This window comes from Dreissena polymorpha, chromosome 7 (genome assembly GCF_020536995.1).
Source record: "Dreissena polymorpha isolate Duluth1 chromosome 7, UMN_Dpol_1.0, whole genome shotgun sequence".
Taxonomy (NCBI): Eukaryota; Metazoa; Mollusca; class Bivalvia; order Myida; family Dreissenidae; genus Dreissena; species Dreissena polymorpha.
The window spans coordinates 109,422,599-109,443,639 of NC_068361.1; the positions used below are offsets into that span (position 1 = coordinate 109,422,599).

Below are 21,041 nucleotides of genomic sequence, written 5' to 3' on the forward strand. Positions count from 1 at the left end.
TATTTCAAATGATGCACTCCTACCCAAAAACAGATCTTAAAAGAGCATTTTTCATTCTCTTAATTGGACAAATGTTTCTTAAAATACCAAACAACAATATTTCCCAACCCCCCCCCCCTTTCAAAAAATGCTTCCAAATGAACCCATACAGAGATTTGATTATGGTTACACTGTAGAGGAGAATAAAAACCTTACACTTCTAATTGGGTTCACCATACCCTTCACTTCGTTAAAGATTTAGCAAAGTTCAGAGCTACTTGCAAAACTATTCAAAGGAATGATCTTAGCTGGAATGAAGAAAAATCAATCCCTGTCTGTTTGTGTTGGTAGATAAATAAGCCTTGGTACGACTGGGCTTAATGCATGTGTGTAAAGTGTTTTCCAAGATTAGCCTGTTCAATCTGCACAGGCTTATCAGGGACAGCACTTTCCACCTAAACTGGATTAGAAGAGACTTCCTATTAATGAAAATTCCATAAAAGCAGAAAGTGTTATCCCTGATAAGCCTGTGCGAATTGCACAGTCTAATCTGGGATGACACTTTACTCACATTCATTAAGCCCAGTTTTCCCTGAACGTGACTGCAATTGCCCACCTTACCTTCTTCAGTTTGTCCTTGGTTTTCCGCTGGTACTCTCCTAGGGTGTCCTGGGCCTCCAGAAAGTTCTGCATGGCCTCGTCTCGCTGGGTCTCAAGGCTGCAACAGGCACAGAGAAGGCATAAATGGGATGCAGACAATCAGGGGCCAGTATTCACAAAGCTCCTTAGGAACAAATTAACTTATGTTATACTTATGTGAACAAGGGCTGTTTGTAAAACATGCATGCCACCAATATGGGCTGTCAGTTGTAGTGGCAGCCATTGTGTGAATACGTTTTTTGTCACTGTGACCTTGACCTTTGACCTAGTGACCTGAAAGTCAATAGGGGTCATCTGCCAGTCATGATCAATGTACCAATTAAGTTTCAAGATCCTAGGCCTAATTATTCTTGAGTTCTCAACAGGAAACCATTTTACTGTTTCAAGTCACTGTGACTTTGACCTTTGTCCTAGTTACCTGAAAATTAATAGGGGTCATCTGCCAGTCATGATCAATGTACCTATGAAGTTTCATGATCCCAGGCCTAAGCATTCTTGAGTTGTCATTTGGTAACCATCTGGTGGACAGACCGACGGACTGATGACATGTGCAAAACAATATACTCTCACTTCTTCGAAGGGGGGCATAAAAATGTCAGACACAATTTTGATGTTTTTTGCTAACAAAATGATACAGTATTAATCATAAACCCAATATTTTCTTTCTTCTTATAAAAGGAAATTTAATTTAAACTTATGTAAAAACAAAACAGTCTGAGAATTATGAATTAAGGAATTTCCTTCTGTTTTTCCATAACGAGCAACAACTTGTCTTGTAAATCATGAACTATTCCCAGAAATTGTCTTTACTTTTTTAATTATTTATTACTTATGTTTCTTTCACAAAATTTGTTTGATTGTTATTCCAAAAACACATTGTGTTTTGACCACATGTGCAGTCTCTAACATGAAATTGCTCTTGTAATCAAAGGCTGTTCAATATAATTGGTAACAAGGTCATAGACGAAAATATATACCAATAATAAAAAAAGAACCCAAATATCTGAAGTTTGGTGTAATTTCATTCAATAGTGAACAATACAATAGTGCTGAAATGGTAAAAGTTAGTTTTTTGTGTAAACAAAGGGCAATAACTCAGCAGTGCCTGGTCCGATTTGGCTGATTATCAAATCTGATTTTATGGCAATAAACACCTGGAGCATGCTTTGTGAAGGCTCAATGAAAACTGTATCAGTAAGAATGCAGAACTGGATAAAAACATGTTTAAAAAGTTAGGTGAAGCTTTCTACCTCCTTCGTAGTTTCCTCTCCTCATACAACTCTGTCCTCACTTCCTCTAGGTCAGACTGTGCCTGCTTCAACTTCCTGTCTGTTGACAGGACTTCACGCTGACACGTCTCAAACCTCTCCTCTGCCTCTCTGAGAAATATAATTATTTAAAAGTGAATTTGTTTTAACATAACATTCTAAACAAGAGCACTGCATAACGAGTGCCAACGGAACTTTTCGGAAATGTTTTTTTGTGTGTGTTTTTTAAAGGTCACAGCGACCTTAACCATTGACCTAGTGACCCAAAAATGGGTGTGGCGTGTAGAACTCATCAAGGCGCATTTACATATGAAGTTTCAAAGTTGTAGGTAGAAGCACTTTGATTTTAGAGCCAAAGTTCAAAAGGTTAACAAAATGTTAAGGTTTTAGCACGACACGGACAACGGACGACACGATACAAAGAGCTGGCTATGACAATACCTCAGGTTTTCTCCGAAAACAGCCGAGCTAAAAGGACCTTAAGTGTCCTCCTGATTAGCCTGTGCAGACTGCACATACTAATCTGAGAGGACACTTTAAGCACATGCATTAAACCCCAATTTCCCAGAGCATGCTCATTTTTTATTTCAGAATAGTCTGCATGTTGACCAATATCATCAACTTTGTTTCCTTTATGGTACAAGTATACCCCTCTTACAAATTGTAAATGGTGTTTCAATTACAAAAATTTAATGATCCCTCAAGCTCTGCTCTTTTAAATTTCGAATCAGAATTCCTCAGAATAACGGTTTCATAGAGGTGGGACGAAAACATTTTCTTGGTGTTAAGTAAGAATTAGTACTTTATTGGTAAAGCTTCTTAACATTGGTACTTGCAACATGTAATTACATGTATACACAAAAATCCCACATATCTGGAGCTCCGAATATTTATTATTACCATCTTCTTGATTTCAATATTTATATATATTTTTTTGGTGACAAATGACTTAGTGTTGCAATGTGCTAAACACAGGGTTAGTCGTATCATGTGTTCATCCAGGGACCACAGTGTGGTGCCAGTGGTGACCACCATTTTGAGTTGAAGTTAATTACAAAACAGGGTTTCTTTTGTAAATTGGGAGAAAGAACATTGTCCTCCAACCATTTGTTAACAGAAGTAAGAGAAGGGAAGACATTTTCCACAGAAAACTTCAAATCTGGGTAAAATTACATCATTTTAAATAAATTATGTAAGGCGAATGGCCCTTTATATAGCCGATGCCCCTGCTAACCAATAAAAGAAAATCAAAGCAAAAGAATGCACATATTGGGATTATTAACCCTTTACCACTATAATACTTAATTTACGCATTTGTAGTTCCTTAAAAAGTTAAATATAATTAAAAACCTTTCTTACTGATTTCAAGTTTTAAAGGCTTCATTTCCAACCCTAAGATACTGAAGAGCAGCAAACAGCATAAAACCTGAACAGACTGTGAGTTACTTGCAAGCTGTTCTGGATTTATGCTGTTTGAACATACTCATTTTCCCTTTGCTTCTGAGTGGGAAAGCGTTAAAGAACTATTTACCTCAAAGCTTTCTCCTGTGAGTCTGTCTCAGCCTGCAGACCCAGGATCTTGTCTTCTAGGTCTGGCACAGTCTGGCGGAATTCGTCCAGCTCATAGCTCAGCTCTCGCACCTTGGGGGGATAAAACAGTCATCATTACATGGGGTAGGTAACTCTTGTGTTGTGAATTAAGTCTATTGTGGGTAAAAGCAAACCAAACACAATCTGCTTTATAATGAAAGTATGCACTTAACTTAAAATAAAGAAATCAGAGGAACCCGATGGAAGCACTGACACATCCAGAGTCTATTTGGCTAATTTTACAGCAATTATTGCAATTAATTGAATATAATTCAATGGTAAAGGTATCTTTCTTGCCAGACTTCAAATAAATTGTTTGACTGTGCAGTTGAAATAACCGTTATAGCAATTTGTGCTTGTTTATGACTGTCTATTATATGCAGTCAATTTATCAACTATTATTCAAATAATATTATAAAATAGTTACATTTTTTCAAACTTAAAAATAACTTGTCACTTATCTTAGAATCTGTACAGGTATGTCTTGTTAGAAAGAGTGTTAATTTTCACCTTTTGGGGAAAGGTGGCATAATCATTGGATGGGGAATTTTACAACAAAAAGGTTTTGTTGTTTAAGATAACAAATGAGAACAAATGCTTTGCTACAAATGCTAAATTAGATAAAAAATATATATTGATTTGATAAAACAAATGAATCGATTTCTAATAGCTGCTAAATTTGTTTTTTCCAGTTATAGTCATCTTCTTTATCAAACTAAAGCTTTTTAGTCAACTATATGATATTTTAAATACCTTTTGAGCAGGGGAGTAGGATCAAATTTTGGCATAAAATTGGCCCTAAGAAAATCACTGCCACAAAAAGGTGAAAAAATGCCTGATAACCCTTCACTACTTAGATACACATGTTCACGCATTTGTAGTCCCTTATATAGAAAGTTATATTAAATTTAAGACCCTTCTTTCTAGATTCTAGTTTTTTAAGGCTTCATCTCCAAACCTAAGATGCTGATGAGCAGCAAACAGCATCAAACCTGAACAGACTGCGAGTTACTTGTAGGCTGTTCTGGTTTTATGCTGTTTGCACATAGCCAATTCCACTTTGGCTCTGAGTGGGAAAGGGCTAATTGTACCTTTGCTCTGGCAGCCTGGAGATCATATGATGTTTTCTCCACCTCATTCATCAGCTTCTGGTTCTGAATCAACACCTTCTTATTTGCCTCTTTCAGAAATCGGACCTGAATAAAAGTAAAAATGTCTCCTAATCAACACAGCAAATGTGCAGTGATACAAACTTCTGAAGTGAAAGTCCGGCCCTTGCATAACTGGCTAAAGATAACAGTCATCCCCAACAACATTTTTGTTTAAGTTGCCGGTCTATGCACAAAAATTGACATGATCGAAAAAGACATGTCCATGTAAACGAGTGAATACTTCCCCTGTAATGTGGACTGACATATTCATAAAACATGCCAGTCCAAGTGAATTTTTTGCTTGAATAGGCAGACAATTTGGCAAAGACTGAGAGTCTCAAGGAGCACTTTCAATAAAGATATTAGTAGTAGGTTTATACCACTTGGTCTTCCTGCAGTTTTTCAATTCATCTTAAATAAATCGCTATCTGTTGAACCTTAAAAAATGTAATATTGAAATCACTTTCATTCTCAATTTTAAAGAATTTGCTGTAAGCAAGAAATCAACAATGGTAATTTCCCATTTTAGTCAAAACAACACGATTTTTTCTAATACAAAGGGACCCATTCCCAAATTGGTGAAAAAATACTGGGAATAATACCACTGCAAAAGAGCAACCTGCCATTTTCAAATCATATCTAGTGCACTGTCTACATGTATGTACCAATATTGTCCTGCTTGTAGTATTTGTTTTGATTTGTTTATGAATTTGTCTTCTGTTCTTTTAATTGAAAAAAATCAATATTTATCTTGACTGACTTCAAACTAACTTTGCGATTGTGACTACAAGAACCTGATTTTGATCAATGGAAATGATTCTTTGTTTGTAATATAAATGTGCTGAAAAAAAGAGATTACACATAAAATCTACTGTGCTATTTTTTTTGTCAATAACAAAGATTTCCCTTCATTGAATGAAAATCTCAATAACTCAAAAGTGTGCCAGAACAAGCCTTAGGCTATCAAATCAATCTACATGTAGCTATTACAAACATTTGAGCTAAAAACAATCCCTGAGCCTACCTTAGCCCTACCGTCAGACCTCTCCTCATCCGGGACACTAGAGACACTGGGTGGTCGATGTCGCTCTGTTGGCACTTCATGATCCTCACGTGTCTCCATCATCTCTAGTAGGCCTGTAAGTCGACTCTTCAACTGTCAATGGATCAAAACTGGGTATCAGTGGGAGAAAACAGGCAGTTTTCAGTGGAACCGTTTCAATATTAATAGTAATGAAAACTAAGCAATTTTCTTTCAATCCCTTATTTCGTTTAAGACTGGATCACGCCTTCACAAAATTAACAAAAATGTTAATCTGTCAAACAAGACACTGGTTTTAAGGACTTGGTTGCGATTATTTGCCAAGAATGTATTAAAATTTGGTAAAAATGTTGGAAAAGAAAATATGGGCACCAAAGTATTTTGTTTATTACGTTGTGAATTTTACACTAGTTTCATAAATCTTCGTAAGTCTCATAGCTGTGATGAACATTATTGCAGCTGAACGTCAAGGAAGTATGCGCACTTACTCTAGTCATGGTATTTAAGTTTAATTTGTTTCACACTTATGTATATAGTGCACAAAATCCAAGGTCGATAATAATACATGTACATGTATATCATTACCATTCCTATATGACCGTCAATATTGTCTGATGTGAATGTTATGCTACATGTACTTGTGAATGGAAGCATGTCCTTTGTTCTAATATGATATGTCATTCACAGCGTTTTTTTCATAACAAAGGCGATTTGTGCATTTACATTGGCTTATATATATATAATAAATTGAATTTACTCTATGATGAAACTCCGCCTACAGGGATGTGCCCTGATTAACTGGGACTTCAATCTGTCAAGATTTTCGGAATAGTAAAGATTGCTTTGACCATTTGTGCACAGACTTAAGTGGGTTTTTTGGTTTTGTGATTTACAAATGTAATAAGACCATTGTTACATAAGAGATAAGCTTACACTAAACTCAGGTTGGCTAAATTGATAAAATAGGTGTGCAATGGACAGTGTCTCTACATGTATGTGCAATACAAATCCTTAAATGACCTGTAGTGTAACAACAAGCCAGTGCAAATAAGAAAATAAATGACACAAAATATAAAAAAAAAGAAAGAAAGTAAAATAATATTTAAATGATTTATACAGGTACCAATTTCCATGAACACACATATACCTGAGGTCTATTTGGGGTACTACTAGGGGGCACAACCCTTTCAAATCCTGCATAACTTGAATCAGGAAGTGTAGCAAGCTCAGACCTCACACTTTCCCGGTCCTCCTCTATCACATGAGCACCATCACGATGGTGAAAGTCTCCTGCTAACCCTGTGTGACGCCTCGAGTCCAGCGAAGTTAAAGACAGGAGATCGTCAATGTCATCACTGAAAAATATTAATATTTTAAAGTTTGTCATTAATTTATGTGACAATTGTGACAATAATTAATTGGTCTCTAACAATAATATAGCTATAATAATAAATAAAGTTAAGGTTGCCAAGTGGATATGGTGTCTGTCTAGATGTTAGATTTTTTTCTGTAAATTCTGCCACTCAAAGGTAACATTTTTATATGAATTTTTATATTGAATGAAAACATTTTCAACAAAAGTGAGAATCTTAATAATTTTGTATGCATTTTTACAACAAGATCAGTGATTTTTTTTGCCCAAAATTACCGCCGAATTTCATCTGCTTCCCAATCGCGAAATACCACGTTTTTTCCCAAAATCTGACCAAAATTTCCCCCCAAAAAATCCAAATTCCCCCCCCCCCCCAAAAAAATTTTTTTTTTTTTTTTTTAAAGAAAGAAGTGTCTTATGATTTCTTAACTCTAGATTTCAACTTTATTTTTTTTTAAACATCTTACAAACTATATACCTTTAATTTAGTCCTTTTTGTCGATAAATAATTCCCAAATTTGCCATGTTTATTGATTAAAAAAATTCCCAATTTCACCAGACTCCTTTTCTAAAAATGGCTAGAAAACCCCCTGAACATGCACTTAAAAACAATATTAATTCTGTTACTTACACTCATATTTATAATTCTTAATTTTTCCCAATTTCATGGTTTATCGCGCTATTTTTCCCAATTTCACGGTTTATCGCGCTAATTTTCCCAATTTAAATGGCACAGGCTGTAACAAATAAAAGCAAAAAAAATCACTGAAGATAAAGGAAAAATAATTAAAATATCTGATATTTTCTCTGTAACAGGCTAAATGTATAACCCACCCTAGCAACCCTGATTTGTTCATATTTTTCCTATCAATAATTTTTTTTTATATATTCAGACATTTTTTTGATACCAAAAAAATAATATTTTGTAATAATTTGTATATAAATCATTTAATAAATCTTTTGATACACTAATAAACACTAGCATACTGTTAAAGGGTGATTATTTTCCAAATGATTGGCATTTACACAACACACGTAGCTTAATTTTATTTAAAAAGCGCACATTTAACGCACATAAAAGCGCACATTTAACACACATGTGCGCTTTTATGTGGGTTATAACTGCGCTTTTCGTGAGTTAAATGTGCACTTTTTAAATAAAAAAGCGCACATTTAACTCACAAAAAGCGCACATTTAACGCACTTAAAAGCGCACATTTTACACACATAAATGGCAGTCAAAAACGCACTTATAAAAAGCGCACGTTTAACGCACGTAAAAGCGCACTTTAACACACATGTGCGCTTTTATGTGGGTTATTACTGCGCTTTTTGTGAGTTAAATGTGAGCTTTAAAAAAAAAAAAAGCGCACATTTAACTCACAAAAAGCGCACATTTGACTCACAAAAAGCGCACATTTAACGCACTTAAAAGCGCACATTTTACACACATAAATGGTAGTCAAAAACGCACTTATATAAAAAGCGCACTTTTAACGCACATTTAACGCACATAAAAGCGCACATTGAACACACTTATAAAAAGCACACGTTTAACGCACACAAAGGGCACATTTATCCACAAAAAGCGCACATTTTCTTGTTTGTTTGTTTGTTTTTGTTAAAAACTCACTATGTAAGAAAAAGCGCACAAAAAACGCAGTGCCAATACCGCCACGTTTAACGCACGCAAAACGTACGTAAAACGTACATTTCACACACTTTTTTGAGAAGGGTAATGTTGATAAATTTGTACGAAAATTGTGTTTTTTTCTAAATCAAATCTAAAAATCACATGATGTTAAAAACCAAAATAAAAACTTCCATGAAAGACTTTTTTTCCTTCATAGAGAATGGCTGTTTTAAACAAATCTCAGAAACTGCAAATTCGTTTTTACAATGAAAAATGACGTCACGGGAACATTAAAAATTATTCTCGAAATCGGCTGCGCTTTTTTCATAGGTGTCAGTGCTCTTAGCTTATCAATTAAAAGTGAAAACAAGAGATGTGTTTGTCAGAAACTTAATGCCCCCTATTGCGCCACTTTGAAGCCATAAATTTGACCTTTGACCTTGAATGATGACCTTGACCTTTAGCCACTCAAAATGTGCAGCTCCATGAGATACAAATGCATGCCAAATATCAAGTTGCTATGTTCAATATTCAAAAAGTTATGACCAAACTTTAACGAAGGTTAAAGTTTTAGGAACAAAAAATACAATGATATTTGACCTTTGACCTTGAAGGATGATCTTGACCTTGACTTTTAACCACTCAAAATGTGCAGCTCCATGAGATACACATGCATGCCAAATATGAAGTTGCTATCTTCAATATTGCATAAGTTATAAAACTTTAACTAAGGTTAAAGTTTTGGGACACACACATACAATGACTGACTAACACAATGACAGACAGACAGGCCAAAAACAATATACCACCGATCTTTCGATCCGGGGGCATAAAAACATAAAAAAGTAAAATATGTTGGTCATTCCGTGAAGAATAAAATTTCATTTTAATGTTAATATCAATACAAAAATAATACATTACTGGTTAATTATAATACTTCTTATATTTAATTAAAAATAAACATAACAAATAATTATTAATAAACAGAATAATTCGTGATCAGAAGACTTAGCCAAAATTTACCATATTGTAACCATTTGTCAATCAAGCGTGTCTTTCAGTAAAAGTTTGTCTGAAATATTAAAACTCAGCATGGGAAAGGGTTCTATTTTAAAATATCTGCAAGGTGGCAGGGCGAGTAGCTCTGGAAAAATTCTTCAAGGCCTGCAACATTTTTATTAATTTAAAGGCGACGTGTAATTTATAAATAACTAGCTAGAATAGTAACAACCCATGAGAAAGACATCGGACCTCGGACATTTCCGATAAAATTTGCCGAGGTCCTGTATTATTCCCGACATTGTCTAACCTTGTGTCCGACCAAAAATAAATTGTGTGTTTTGGTAAAAAAATGAAAATGAAACTAGAGTATGAACAAATACCGATTTCAATGTTCAAAACCAAAATATGATCAGTATTGATGCTAATGTGTTTAAGAATTTTATAAACACAAACGTCCGCCATTTTACGCAAGCGCTTATGAAAAGTGAATTTTCAGATGGGATCATTCCCATTTAACATGCGTTAATCAAGTGACGCAATGTGCGAGCATTTTCATATTCACTGGTAATATTTGGTTATTACGACCCATCAATTGGCGAATTTAATTTATTTTTCGTAAATTTACGTATTTTGTCTATAGTTTCAATGTGTCATTAATGCTAATTTATTTTTTTCATTTTAAAACACTACATGTACCGAGTTGCAAGTCTAAATATATAGTTACGGCACATGGTCTGTTTTGACATGTACGCTTTACATGCGTGGAACTCAACTATGTCAGCAAAAATTTCGCGTTCTTATTAAAACACTGGTTTTACATGGCATCATGTTTAGTGAATGGTGCTGATGCGTACACTATGACTTAAATAATTTTATTACGTGTCTGTAGAAAAAAATGTGTTATTCAATTCTAAAAATGGACATGATGAAATTACTTCTACTTAAATTAAATTGTTACCGCATGCAAGTTGTTACGGGTATTATTTTCACACCTTGCTCGCCATAAGTTATTAATTGCAAACCATTTGCATTTGATTTCTTATAAGGAAAAATAATTGTTTATGGTAAAAAGGTGCGATGATACCCGACACCGTCGTTCATTAACCGATTTATTACCATTGGATATTGTCACAGAGTGTATTGTCACCTAGACTAAGAGTCCGTGGATATTGCGTAAATTTTAAAACAGTGATTCCTTGTAAATCAATCTGCCATGAACACTAACTTCAAGACTGATGTCAATCAAAAATAATGATCGCCAGTTAACCCTGCCCTTATGATACGCATTCTCGTTACCGATAGGACGCTGAACAGCACAGTTTGGCGACTGGAAAGTTACACAAGAAGTTTTTGTGGTGCCTCTGTGTCAGCATACATGGCCGTGTAATGTGACTATTATTCCATATTAGACAACAATATGAGTGCGGATTATCGGAAGTCCAAGTGACTTTCGCCATTTGTTAAAAGGACATAATACTGTGATTTTGGGAGTAATAAACTGCAGGAAGCGCTGACTGTAAATTTTTGTTGTTATTTAATTGTATTTCGAATTGTTAAACATTGTGAACACCATAAGGATAACAAACTATATTTTTTATTGTTTGCTTAAAGGAGAATAAGGTCCGGTAAAATGCGGTGAGGTCCGGTAAATTTTAAAAGTTATCAGACCTCATGTCCGGTAAGATTTTTTTGTCTTTCACATGGGTTGATAGTAACCAATCCAAATCATACTATTGTCAGAATTACTTTCATTTTCAGGTCTCTACAGAGACACTTACTTGTCAACTTTTGCCTCTGCTTTGGAAATCTTATTCAGTGTTTTCTCCGTTTCCATAAGACGCTTGCGGATGTCTCTAACATTCTGCATAAGCAGATGGGGCGGCGCTGACTCTTTAACGCTCATTTTGTGAACTGCATTGCCTCTAGAACTCGATCGCTCAGTAATATCCACAACGACCGATGTGTTCACTTCACCTTTTCCAGTGTTTACACTTCGGCTTCGTCTGATTGACAGTTCATGTTCGGGCATGCAAATTTTGAAATCGGTTCCACGTGATTTCGCCATTACACTTCTTTCGTTTCATCTGTTGATGTGAATTACTTGATACGTTGATAAAATTGTCATGTGTACATACGTATAACTATGGTTATATTGTTTTAAGCTGAAATATATTTTCTTACAAACCGAAAGTTGTAACCGCGTTATTTTTAATTTTTTTAACCCAAAGTCACGTTTTGTTCCAATGATAAATTACAAGAAAGCGTAATGCTTCACTATTCCGGGACGGAACGTTTATTTCTTCAAAGATTATCATCACTGTTTATTGTTATTATGACGATTTTACTATTTTAGTTAATAAGACGATTGTACTATTTTATTTAATAAGATGTTAGTGGCTAACTAATACGGTCTACAATTGGGTAATTTCGAACATGCCACAAATCTGCTATGTATCTGTGTAATCTTCACCGCCAAAGATGGCGAATCCCACCTTTACCACACTAGTAACTTTATACACGGTTTTCACAAGTATATCACACAGTACGTATATACACACACGACAGTCATTACACGGTTTTCACAAGTATATCACAAGGTACATATATACACGCAACAGTTATTACAGACACTGAAAACGTATCTGGACCACATGTTATTTTTCCTCAGCACATCACACGGTACATATATGCGCACAGCAGCCATTACAGACACTGAACAAGTATCTAGACCACATGTTATTCAACCAAGAAGTCCTCAGTTTCCAGACAGTTCTTTGTAAAGTCTATATCTTGTGGTATGTAAGTGGAAGAATAGTCTTCGTACATGGACTTCTAGTATATGTGCATTTTGTCTCTACATGAGGGTTGGTTTGGGACTATGGTTGACCAATCAATAAGGGTCTGGGTAAGTAGTGTAGGGGAATTAATTTGTCTGATGAGATCCATAGACTCTAGGATATTCAAAATTTCGCAAATAAATGGGTCTCTTACCTGTTTCAGTGCAGAACAATGTAGCAAGAAGTGTTCAACTGTTTAGTCATCCTCTTTACAGTTTGGACACACTGCGTCTATGGCATTCTGGTTGAAGCGGCTCCTATTCACTTGGAGTATATAGGTGCCGGTCAGTAGCCTGAATCTTGTAGGGAGTCTAGTTACCTCTAGTGCTGAGGAACATACAACTTGTAACAGGGGATGAAGTTTGCCAGGTAAGTATTGAGTGTTCATGTATTTCAGAGAGGAATAAGTGGGGACAATCTTGTCAATATATTTTTTTTTCCAGTAATTCACTACCGTTTTATGTACATGTAATCTCCACTGGGATTTATTAAGGGGGTTTTGCAGATAATCATTAACCTCTCCTAGGTCATATTTCACAAGGAGAGGGAGCACGAAGTTTATCTAAGATGAGGATTTCCCTGATTTCACAGATAGTTGCCGTATCACAATTTGGCGTTCAATACTTTACTCACCTTGACCACATATGTTGTTGAAAAAATTCAGTATTTTCAGATGATAGATTTGATCAATTTGTAGAAGTACTGTAAGGATAAGCACACATGGGTCTGCAGCGTTGTTTGGTGGAGAAAGTATCTGTTTAATGGTTTTTCTTTGGAATAGGTCCAATTGTTTGATTAAAGTTCACTTTTGTGTGAATATTTCTATACCGTAAGTGAGCACAGATAGAACAAATGACTTGTAGAGATCCAGCATCGACTTGTGGTCCAGACCGTTGTGACCATGCAACCCGGCTCCAAGAAGACTGTACAGAGCACGTCTTGCCTTTGAGATGTTCCCGTCTACGTTCACTCCAGCTGTTTCACAGACAGACGTCGTTCTTGTTATCCCCAAGTGGACTGAGGTATCCACGCAGTTGAGGTTAATTTCACCCAGTTTTAAACTTTCACTTTTAGGGATTGTTGTTCAAACAAACTTTAACGATACATTTTGTTCTAAGACATGAATAGAATTTAATATTAAAAGGGAATGATAGTTCTTAGAAATGGTAGGGTTATTGGACATTTAGAGGCGAGTGACTTAACATAGAAAATGATTATACATACATGAGATACTTATCTTATCCAAATTTAACATGTCCAACTGCATAACACAAATAAGCATCAAAACCCAGAAAGCAAGTTATTTCATTCTTATGAAGTAGGGCTGGTTCCTCCCACCATTCCAATTATTGCCCTTTAAATGTAAACTATCTATTTATGTAATGCCCTTAAGTTAATTTGATAAAATATTTAATAATTATATGTTGTGGTCGATATTATTGAGACTTGATGACCGTCTCAGAAGTATGTAGTGTAACGTGTTTGTAACTTGGAGTCAAGCTCCTTGGTGCAATCTTGAATAAGGATAATGTCCGGTATATTTATAACACGGGCGCACAATTAAAGGTAAAACTAAAATAGATAACAATTAATTTCTTAAGTTCGTCATAAGAGTTGATCCCTTAACGCCTCCTTAGGGGTAAGATTTTGGAACCTGTTCTATTACACTTAATACAATGCTTTTTGTAAATTTTCTAGCAAACGACTAGATTAATACTCTATGTATTGGATCTCCAGAGGGAGGAAATTATTAAAACTTTATACATTTATAATAAAAGAGTAAATGACTAGATTAAGCATTTTGACGATTTAAAGAAACCTATGTTATGTACATGAGCTGAAATCTGGGGGCAAATTTACAGTATCATATTGAACTAACTTGTGCAAACATATTATGGTTAAAATTTTTCCTTTTAATTGCATCGCTATTCATCTATAACGTTGAATTCGCTTACTGGTTGAAGATCTTTCGCGCTATCACAGTGATCTACGCGGTCAGCCAGTCTCGTTATTTGGCCGTCGTAAATGAAGTTAATGCTGTTATTATTAAGAAATGTCAAAATATTTTCGGCATTATCGTCAAAGTCACACCGCGGATCGCCCTCGAGGTTCCAACAGGAGTGTTTATAATATTATTATCTATGTAATTCATTTGTAATCGTATTATCTGTAGTTTGTGCATATACGGATTGAATACGGTATAATTGGTGTAAAGTCAAGTACAGTGTTATGGCACACGATTCAATGGGACATTCCTGATTTATGTCAAATTCAGAAAATGAATGCCCGATTTAACATATATTGCTACCCCAGTGCCCATTTTCCCCCCTTTGTTTAGATCGTACATGTTCTTGGTAGCATTTTAGGTGAACTTTCCGGCGATTGCTTTTACAATTTGTTTCCTGTCGACATATTGCATGCACTTCATTATTGTTTATAACATTTTGTAACTCATACATTTTGTCACTTAAGTAATGATTGCCAACCCAGTGGGCGTTACACGACATAACGGTTAGATTGCTTTATTGAATGAATGTTTGATAGTGTCGCAGACATTGAGGGATTGATGGTGTTTCTTGAAGGCAACCTGAGGGCTTAGTATGGATAAGGGGTTATTAATAACGACCGTACGCGTGGCGAAAGAATGTCCGAAAAGTCGGCGCGAAAGGTTTCCATCTGCGGAGTCTTGTCTGAATGAGGAGGGTTAGAACTATTTCTAGCTTTGCGCAGCCAGTTTATATGGATATATAGGGGCGAATAGTGCTCTTGTTGTTTGGGCTGTTGTTTTCGATGGCATAGTTGCCGCGGGGATTGTTGTTGTAGTTTTTGCGGTTGAGTGTTGAGTTGGTGTTTTGGTGGATTTTGTGATTGTGAGGTGGTCGGATTTTAGTGTGTTTTTGTTGTTGTTGTTGTTTTGCGGGGGTTTGATAGTTGTTTTTGTGTTTATGTTGCTTTGGGTGTTGAGTAGCTGAGTGTTGCTGGATGATTGATGTAGTTGGTGAAGGTTGTTTGGGCGGTATTGGTGCAGTTCGTTCACAAACATATTCTGCCTCGTTTTGGGGGTATTTTTGTTTAAGGATGGAAATGATTTCGGCTTCCGATTTCCCAATCAACTGATCAGCTTATTCTGCCATATTGGGTCGCTTGTTAATAGATTGTAAATTAATAAGGTATTGGTTGGTGTCTTTTATATTTCTATCATTAATACTAGATATATATATAATATAAACCGGGCAGCCTTTGTAAGCCGCACTGTGTCCCACGCCGCATCTTTTTTTCGCTCCTCGCCCGGCAGGCTGTGTGAGAATGATTACCCGCGCAGTGTGTGCACTTCATGATCTTTGTACATACTTAAGCCGAATGGCCGAATTTATCTGTGAAAGAGGACAAGTGTGTACCACAACTTCCTCTTACGGATTTGGCCTGTGACATTTTGCACCTTTTTGAGTTCTTGTCAGAGGGTATGGTTAGATATGAGTCCTAATAAATCATTGTTTGGTGTGGTGTATCGAATTAAATGGATGTGTAGTGTACTTGATAAGGTAAACATCAATTATGTTGATTCATCATCTCTTATTGTAATAGAGTAAAACTAGTTTTTAGGGACTTGAATGGGGAAGCTGAAGAGTTAAACAAAACTCAAAACTTGTTTGCAATATGACTTGGAGATTAAAATGGTCCAACACGACATGCTGTGTGTACACAGCCGTTAATATATTAAGATCGCACATATGTCCCCAAATAAGTTTTGTACAAATTTGTGGAATTAACATTGTAATTTACTTGCCCACTTTAAACCTTTATTGAGTATTGTAAATAGGAAGAAAATCTAGCTGTGTCGTGACTTAACAGAATCTCCGACATATTCATTTTTATTTCAACAGTCATTTTGCTAAGGACTAGATGGATTGTTCAGTGTGTTAGCATGGCAATTGTTCGACCTGTCGGATATTCTAAGGTCTTTTTCCCCCTTAAATATAAACTCCTGCATATGATGCCGATACAGGGGTAAGCGACATGTATAAAAATATTTGATATACAATTGGCGAATAAGGTAGTTTAAGTAATTAAACAATTTAAAATTAAACGACATAAATGGCCAGACAAGGGGTACAGACAAATCATTTATCGTTTAAGGCATAAAAAGCAATATGCCCTTGCACAAAGAGCGATAATAGCCGTTCTAAAATTCTAGGAGGACATTATGATTGTGTACTATTATGGTAATAGTAATAACGTCTGAAATCTTAGTGTAGACAGCTAAGCCGAATAAGGGAATACAATTGTTTTAAAATTGCATTAATCCGCTTATGGTAAGTGGCCATTCTGTTGGAAAGCAGAAAGATAATTCAAAGTTTTTTTTTTTAGAAATTTGCTTACGCTATACCTCTGGCAAGGCTCCTCAATTTATTGCGAGGGACACTTTTGCCCGCATTAGAGTATAATAGGATAAAGAAAACATTCGAAAAACTTTGTTTACTTCAAAAAGTACTACTTAGTTCGGTAGATGGTTACATTTTTATACTTCGACACACAGTTTTTAGTCACATTAGTTGTTTGCTTGCAAGCGAACAATTTACTAGGAAGGCCTACCTAAAACGTACAAAATTTAAATTCATATTTATATTAAAGTTATTTGTACAAAAGTAAATATAATACAACTACACGTAGAGTTAAACATTATACTTGTATGGTATAATCATAAAAATTAAATCAAACTATACATTTTGAATTATAATTATAAAATATGCTTTTTACAATGTAAAGTGTACCGCATACTTTATTTGTTACTGTGGAGTTACTTCAAGTTTCTCAGACCTAGCGACTAGTTGATTTCAGAATCAGTTTGTGAAGTGCATATATAATCGTTTCTATATGCCATAAGCTGCAAGTTGTATAACGTACATGTATTATATGGCAAATATAACGAGTTTGTTGCTCGATCGCTCAAGAGATATAATTGAAAACAGTTTTAATTTAATGAACGGTTTGCTTCAGTCATTGTGAATTTAAAGTATTTTTGTTAGTTTTTTTACACGATAATGCGTATAATCCTCCTCTGTGATGCGTTGGATCAAAACTGTTGTTTGGTTCCACTTACGTCTCAAATTGTAGTTTTGGCTTAACGTCGGCAAAACTTGTATTGTTATTTTTTTATACTATGGACACATTTTTCACACTTAATGGGAATGTTGAATGACTTAAATCTTCCAAATCAATTCATCTTTCTCTACATGGGTCCGTTAATTTTGCTATTTTAATCGACTTTAGCAAAAAATAATCAAACACATAGTCTGGAATACAAAACAAAAAAAAGTTTAGGTTCGGTTGGTTTCGTGGCAACAGACAACTCTTTAGGCCTTCAAACGTGTCACAGAATGTTTAATTTCAGTATAACTATAACTTTCTTCATCAATTTCAAGTACACTGTCTCACTTGTTTGTATGCTGAACCATACGCTGGAGCATGTGCGCGTCCTCATTTTTGTGTCGCCGGACTATGGTCAGGTGTAACTTGCTTCGGCGGTGTCCGCGGCGTCACACTTTTCGAAAAAAGGCTAATAACTTCCCTTCAGATATTGCTTTCATATTTGCTATGCATGTGTATCTAGTCTACACCTTTCCATGCGCATACCATTTTTTACCCCTGTGACCTTGACCTTGAGGTCAGCGTTTAGGTTTCGAAATCAACGACCGCGGTTCGAAAAGGCTCATTCCAACCGTGTCTCTTCAGATATTGCTTTCATATTAAGTACGCATGTGTATCTGGACAACACCTTTCCATGTGCATGAAATGTTTGAACTTGGGGTCCGCGTTAATTTAGGTTTCGAAATATGCGATCGCGATTCTAAAAAAGCTCATAACGTCTGTGTCCCTTCAGATATTGCTTTCATATTTGCTATGCATGTGTATCTGGTCAACACCTTTCCATGCGCATACAATTTTTTAACCCTGCGACCTTCACCTTAAACTTGAGGCCAGCGTTCAGGTTTCGAAATCTGCGACCGCGATTCGAAAAAGGCTCATTCCTACCGTGTCTCTTCAGATATTGCTTTCATATTCGGTACGAATGTTTATCTGGACAACACCTTTCCATGCGCATGAAAATTTCGAACTTGGGGTCCGCGTTCAGGTTTCGAAATCTGCGACCGCGATTCAAAAAAAGGTCATAACGTCTGTTTCCCTTCAGATAGTGCTTTCATATTTGGTACGCATGTGTATCTGGACAAGACCTTTCCATGCGCATACACGTTTTGACCCCTGTGACCTTGACCTTGAACTTAGGGTCCGCGTTTAGATATCGAAAACTGCGACCGTGACCCCAAAAAGGTTCATTACTACTATGTCTTTAGCTCTACTTAAAACATTTTTTTTTACATTTTTATGCCCGCTGCATCGGCATATAGCGTTTGTCCTGTCCGTCCGTCCGAAAATCTTGGTTAACCCATTTTGACCGTTTCGTCTGACATCAATACCGCTTGCTACAGAGCTTTGATACTTGCATGGATGTGGTCTCTCATCACCCTGCACACACCAGCATCACCCAGCCTCATTTGACGTTGACCTTGACCTTATTTTGGACTAAGACTTATTGAAATGGGCCAATTTCTTGGTCAACCCATTTTGACGGTTTCGTCTTACATCAATACCGCTTAGTACAGAGCTTCGATACTTACATGGATGTTGTCTCTCATCACCCTCCACACACCCACATCACCCAATCTCATTTTGACATTGACCTTATTTTGGACTTATTTAAATGGACCAATTTCTTTGTAAACCCATTTTTGTCGTTTCGTCTATCATCAATACCGCTTACTACTAAGCTTTGATTCTTGCATAAATACTGTGTCTGATCACCTTCAACACACCCACATCACCCAACCTCATGTTGACCTTGACCTCATCTAGGACTTATATTATTTAAAGGAAACAATTTCTTTTTACCTATTTCGAAGCTTCTTATTTTTGTTTGATACATTACTGCTTGTTCAATATAATGCTGGACAAAAATAGGACAAAAAAGGTACAAGTTTGATTGTAACAACATTAAGAATTAATGTCCCATCCCCAATATAGTTGTAAACAAGTAACACAGGTATGGTTCCATCAGGCGACACATCTAACTCGCGGAGTTCTAGTTTAAAGTTAATCTTAATACTCTTGACTTAAATAACTTTTTCATTTTAACCGACATATTTCCGAAGATATAAATTTGCGAAACTGTATATGACATAGTTCAACTTTGTATGTTCTTTTTCTTTAAACTTTATCATTAATAATTGATATTTCTTGGTTAAGTTTCAATTAAAAGTAAATATTAAGATCAATAGCCTAAAATGAACTTTGTGATTTTATGTTAAAAACATTTGATTATGCTTACTATTTATTAGCTCCTTTGCAAATCATCAATTATCAGCACATGTATTTAATTTTTACTATTATTATTAAATAATGTAAAGATTAGCACAGATGATTCGGGATTTCGGATGAAATGTTGTTTGAAGCAAATCGTTGACAACGGACGACACATATAAGAACGGACGGCCTGCTAGCCAATCACAATTAGCTAACAATCAATCCTTCGTACAAAGCTGAGATACGCACAGACGTTATTGTTGATTTCTTATGATCAACATAATCCACCTAATCGTCGTGTATATCAGGACACAGCTTTATTAATTGTAAATAGGCAACATTTCCAAATATGAACGAAATATATGTATATTTCATATGGTTTAAAGAAATAGCAAGTTCATGAGATTTGGTGTGCTAATGCTTGAAAAGCGATTCAACTTGGATAATTATTCTTTTCGCAACGTGGCTTTACTGAATTTATGAGCCAACCAACAATATAAATTGACTGTAAATGAAATGTACTGTACAAACACATATTGTTATACAATCCACATTTTATTCCAATATCAACGTTCGTCTTAAATGAATCTATATACTAACAAGTTCCCGAAAATTAAATTTATAGTATATAGATAAGACATTTTAGCATTAGCTTTAAATAACTATAATTAATTAATCCAGTACACTAGGCTAGGTATATTAGCCCAAAAAAACACTTAACCTCTAACTAATTCCTTCACAATTGGTATCTACAGTTTTCTATTCTAAAATGAAAGGAGAAGCTTAGAAAAAAAGTCCTAAGCTGTATTTTGATGGGAAATGTGTTTTTTGGGGGAAACATGCCCTTTTCTTAATTTTCATCACACATTTTTGGAATTCATCTACTACGAAAGAATAATCATACATTTTCCATTTATTTCAATGTTAATTTATCATTTTATGGTGGAATATGATATATATGTAACATATTTCAAATTATCTATCTTTTGAATAAGTGATATTTTTTTAGAAAGTACATTTTTTAGTCATTTTGTAAGTAATTTAATGAAATAACATGTGATAAAGCATGAACCCTTATCGTTTCAACGCTAGCAATAATACTAATCAATCATAGTTCATTCTAAGACTTTGCATGAAAGAGAACTCTA

General features: G+C 35.4%; 1 protein-coding gene across 1 annotated transcript in view; it reads right to left on the bottom strand.

The window, feature by feature from the left end:
* Positions 1-11,652, bottom strand: part of LOC127838264 (coiled-coil domain-containing protein 18-like) — a 94,463-nt gene extending 82,811 nt beyond the window's left edge. The window contains exons 1-7 of the mRNA XM_052365891.1: positions 11,476-11,652; positions 6,838-7,045; positions 5,673-5,804; positions 4,589-4,693; positions 3,439-3,548; positions 1,890-2,018; positions 601-697 (exon numbers count right to left, since the gene is read on the bottom strand). Coding sequence (XP_052221851.1) covers positions 601-697; positions 1,890-2,018; positions 3,439-3,548; positions 4,589-4,693; positions 5,673-5,804; positions 6,838-7,045; positions 11,476-11,600 — 906 coding nt within the window. The 5' untranslated portion in view covers positions 11,601-11,652. The remainder of the gene's footprint in view (positions 1-600; positions 698-1,889; positions 2,019-3,438; positions 3,549-4,588; positions 4,694-5,672; positions 5,805-6,837; positions 7,046-11,475) is intronic.
* Between the last annotated feature and the right edge of the window lie 9,389 nt (positions 11,653-21,041).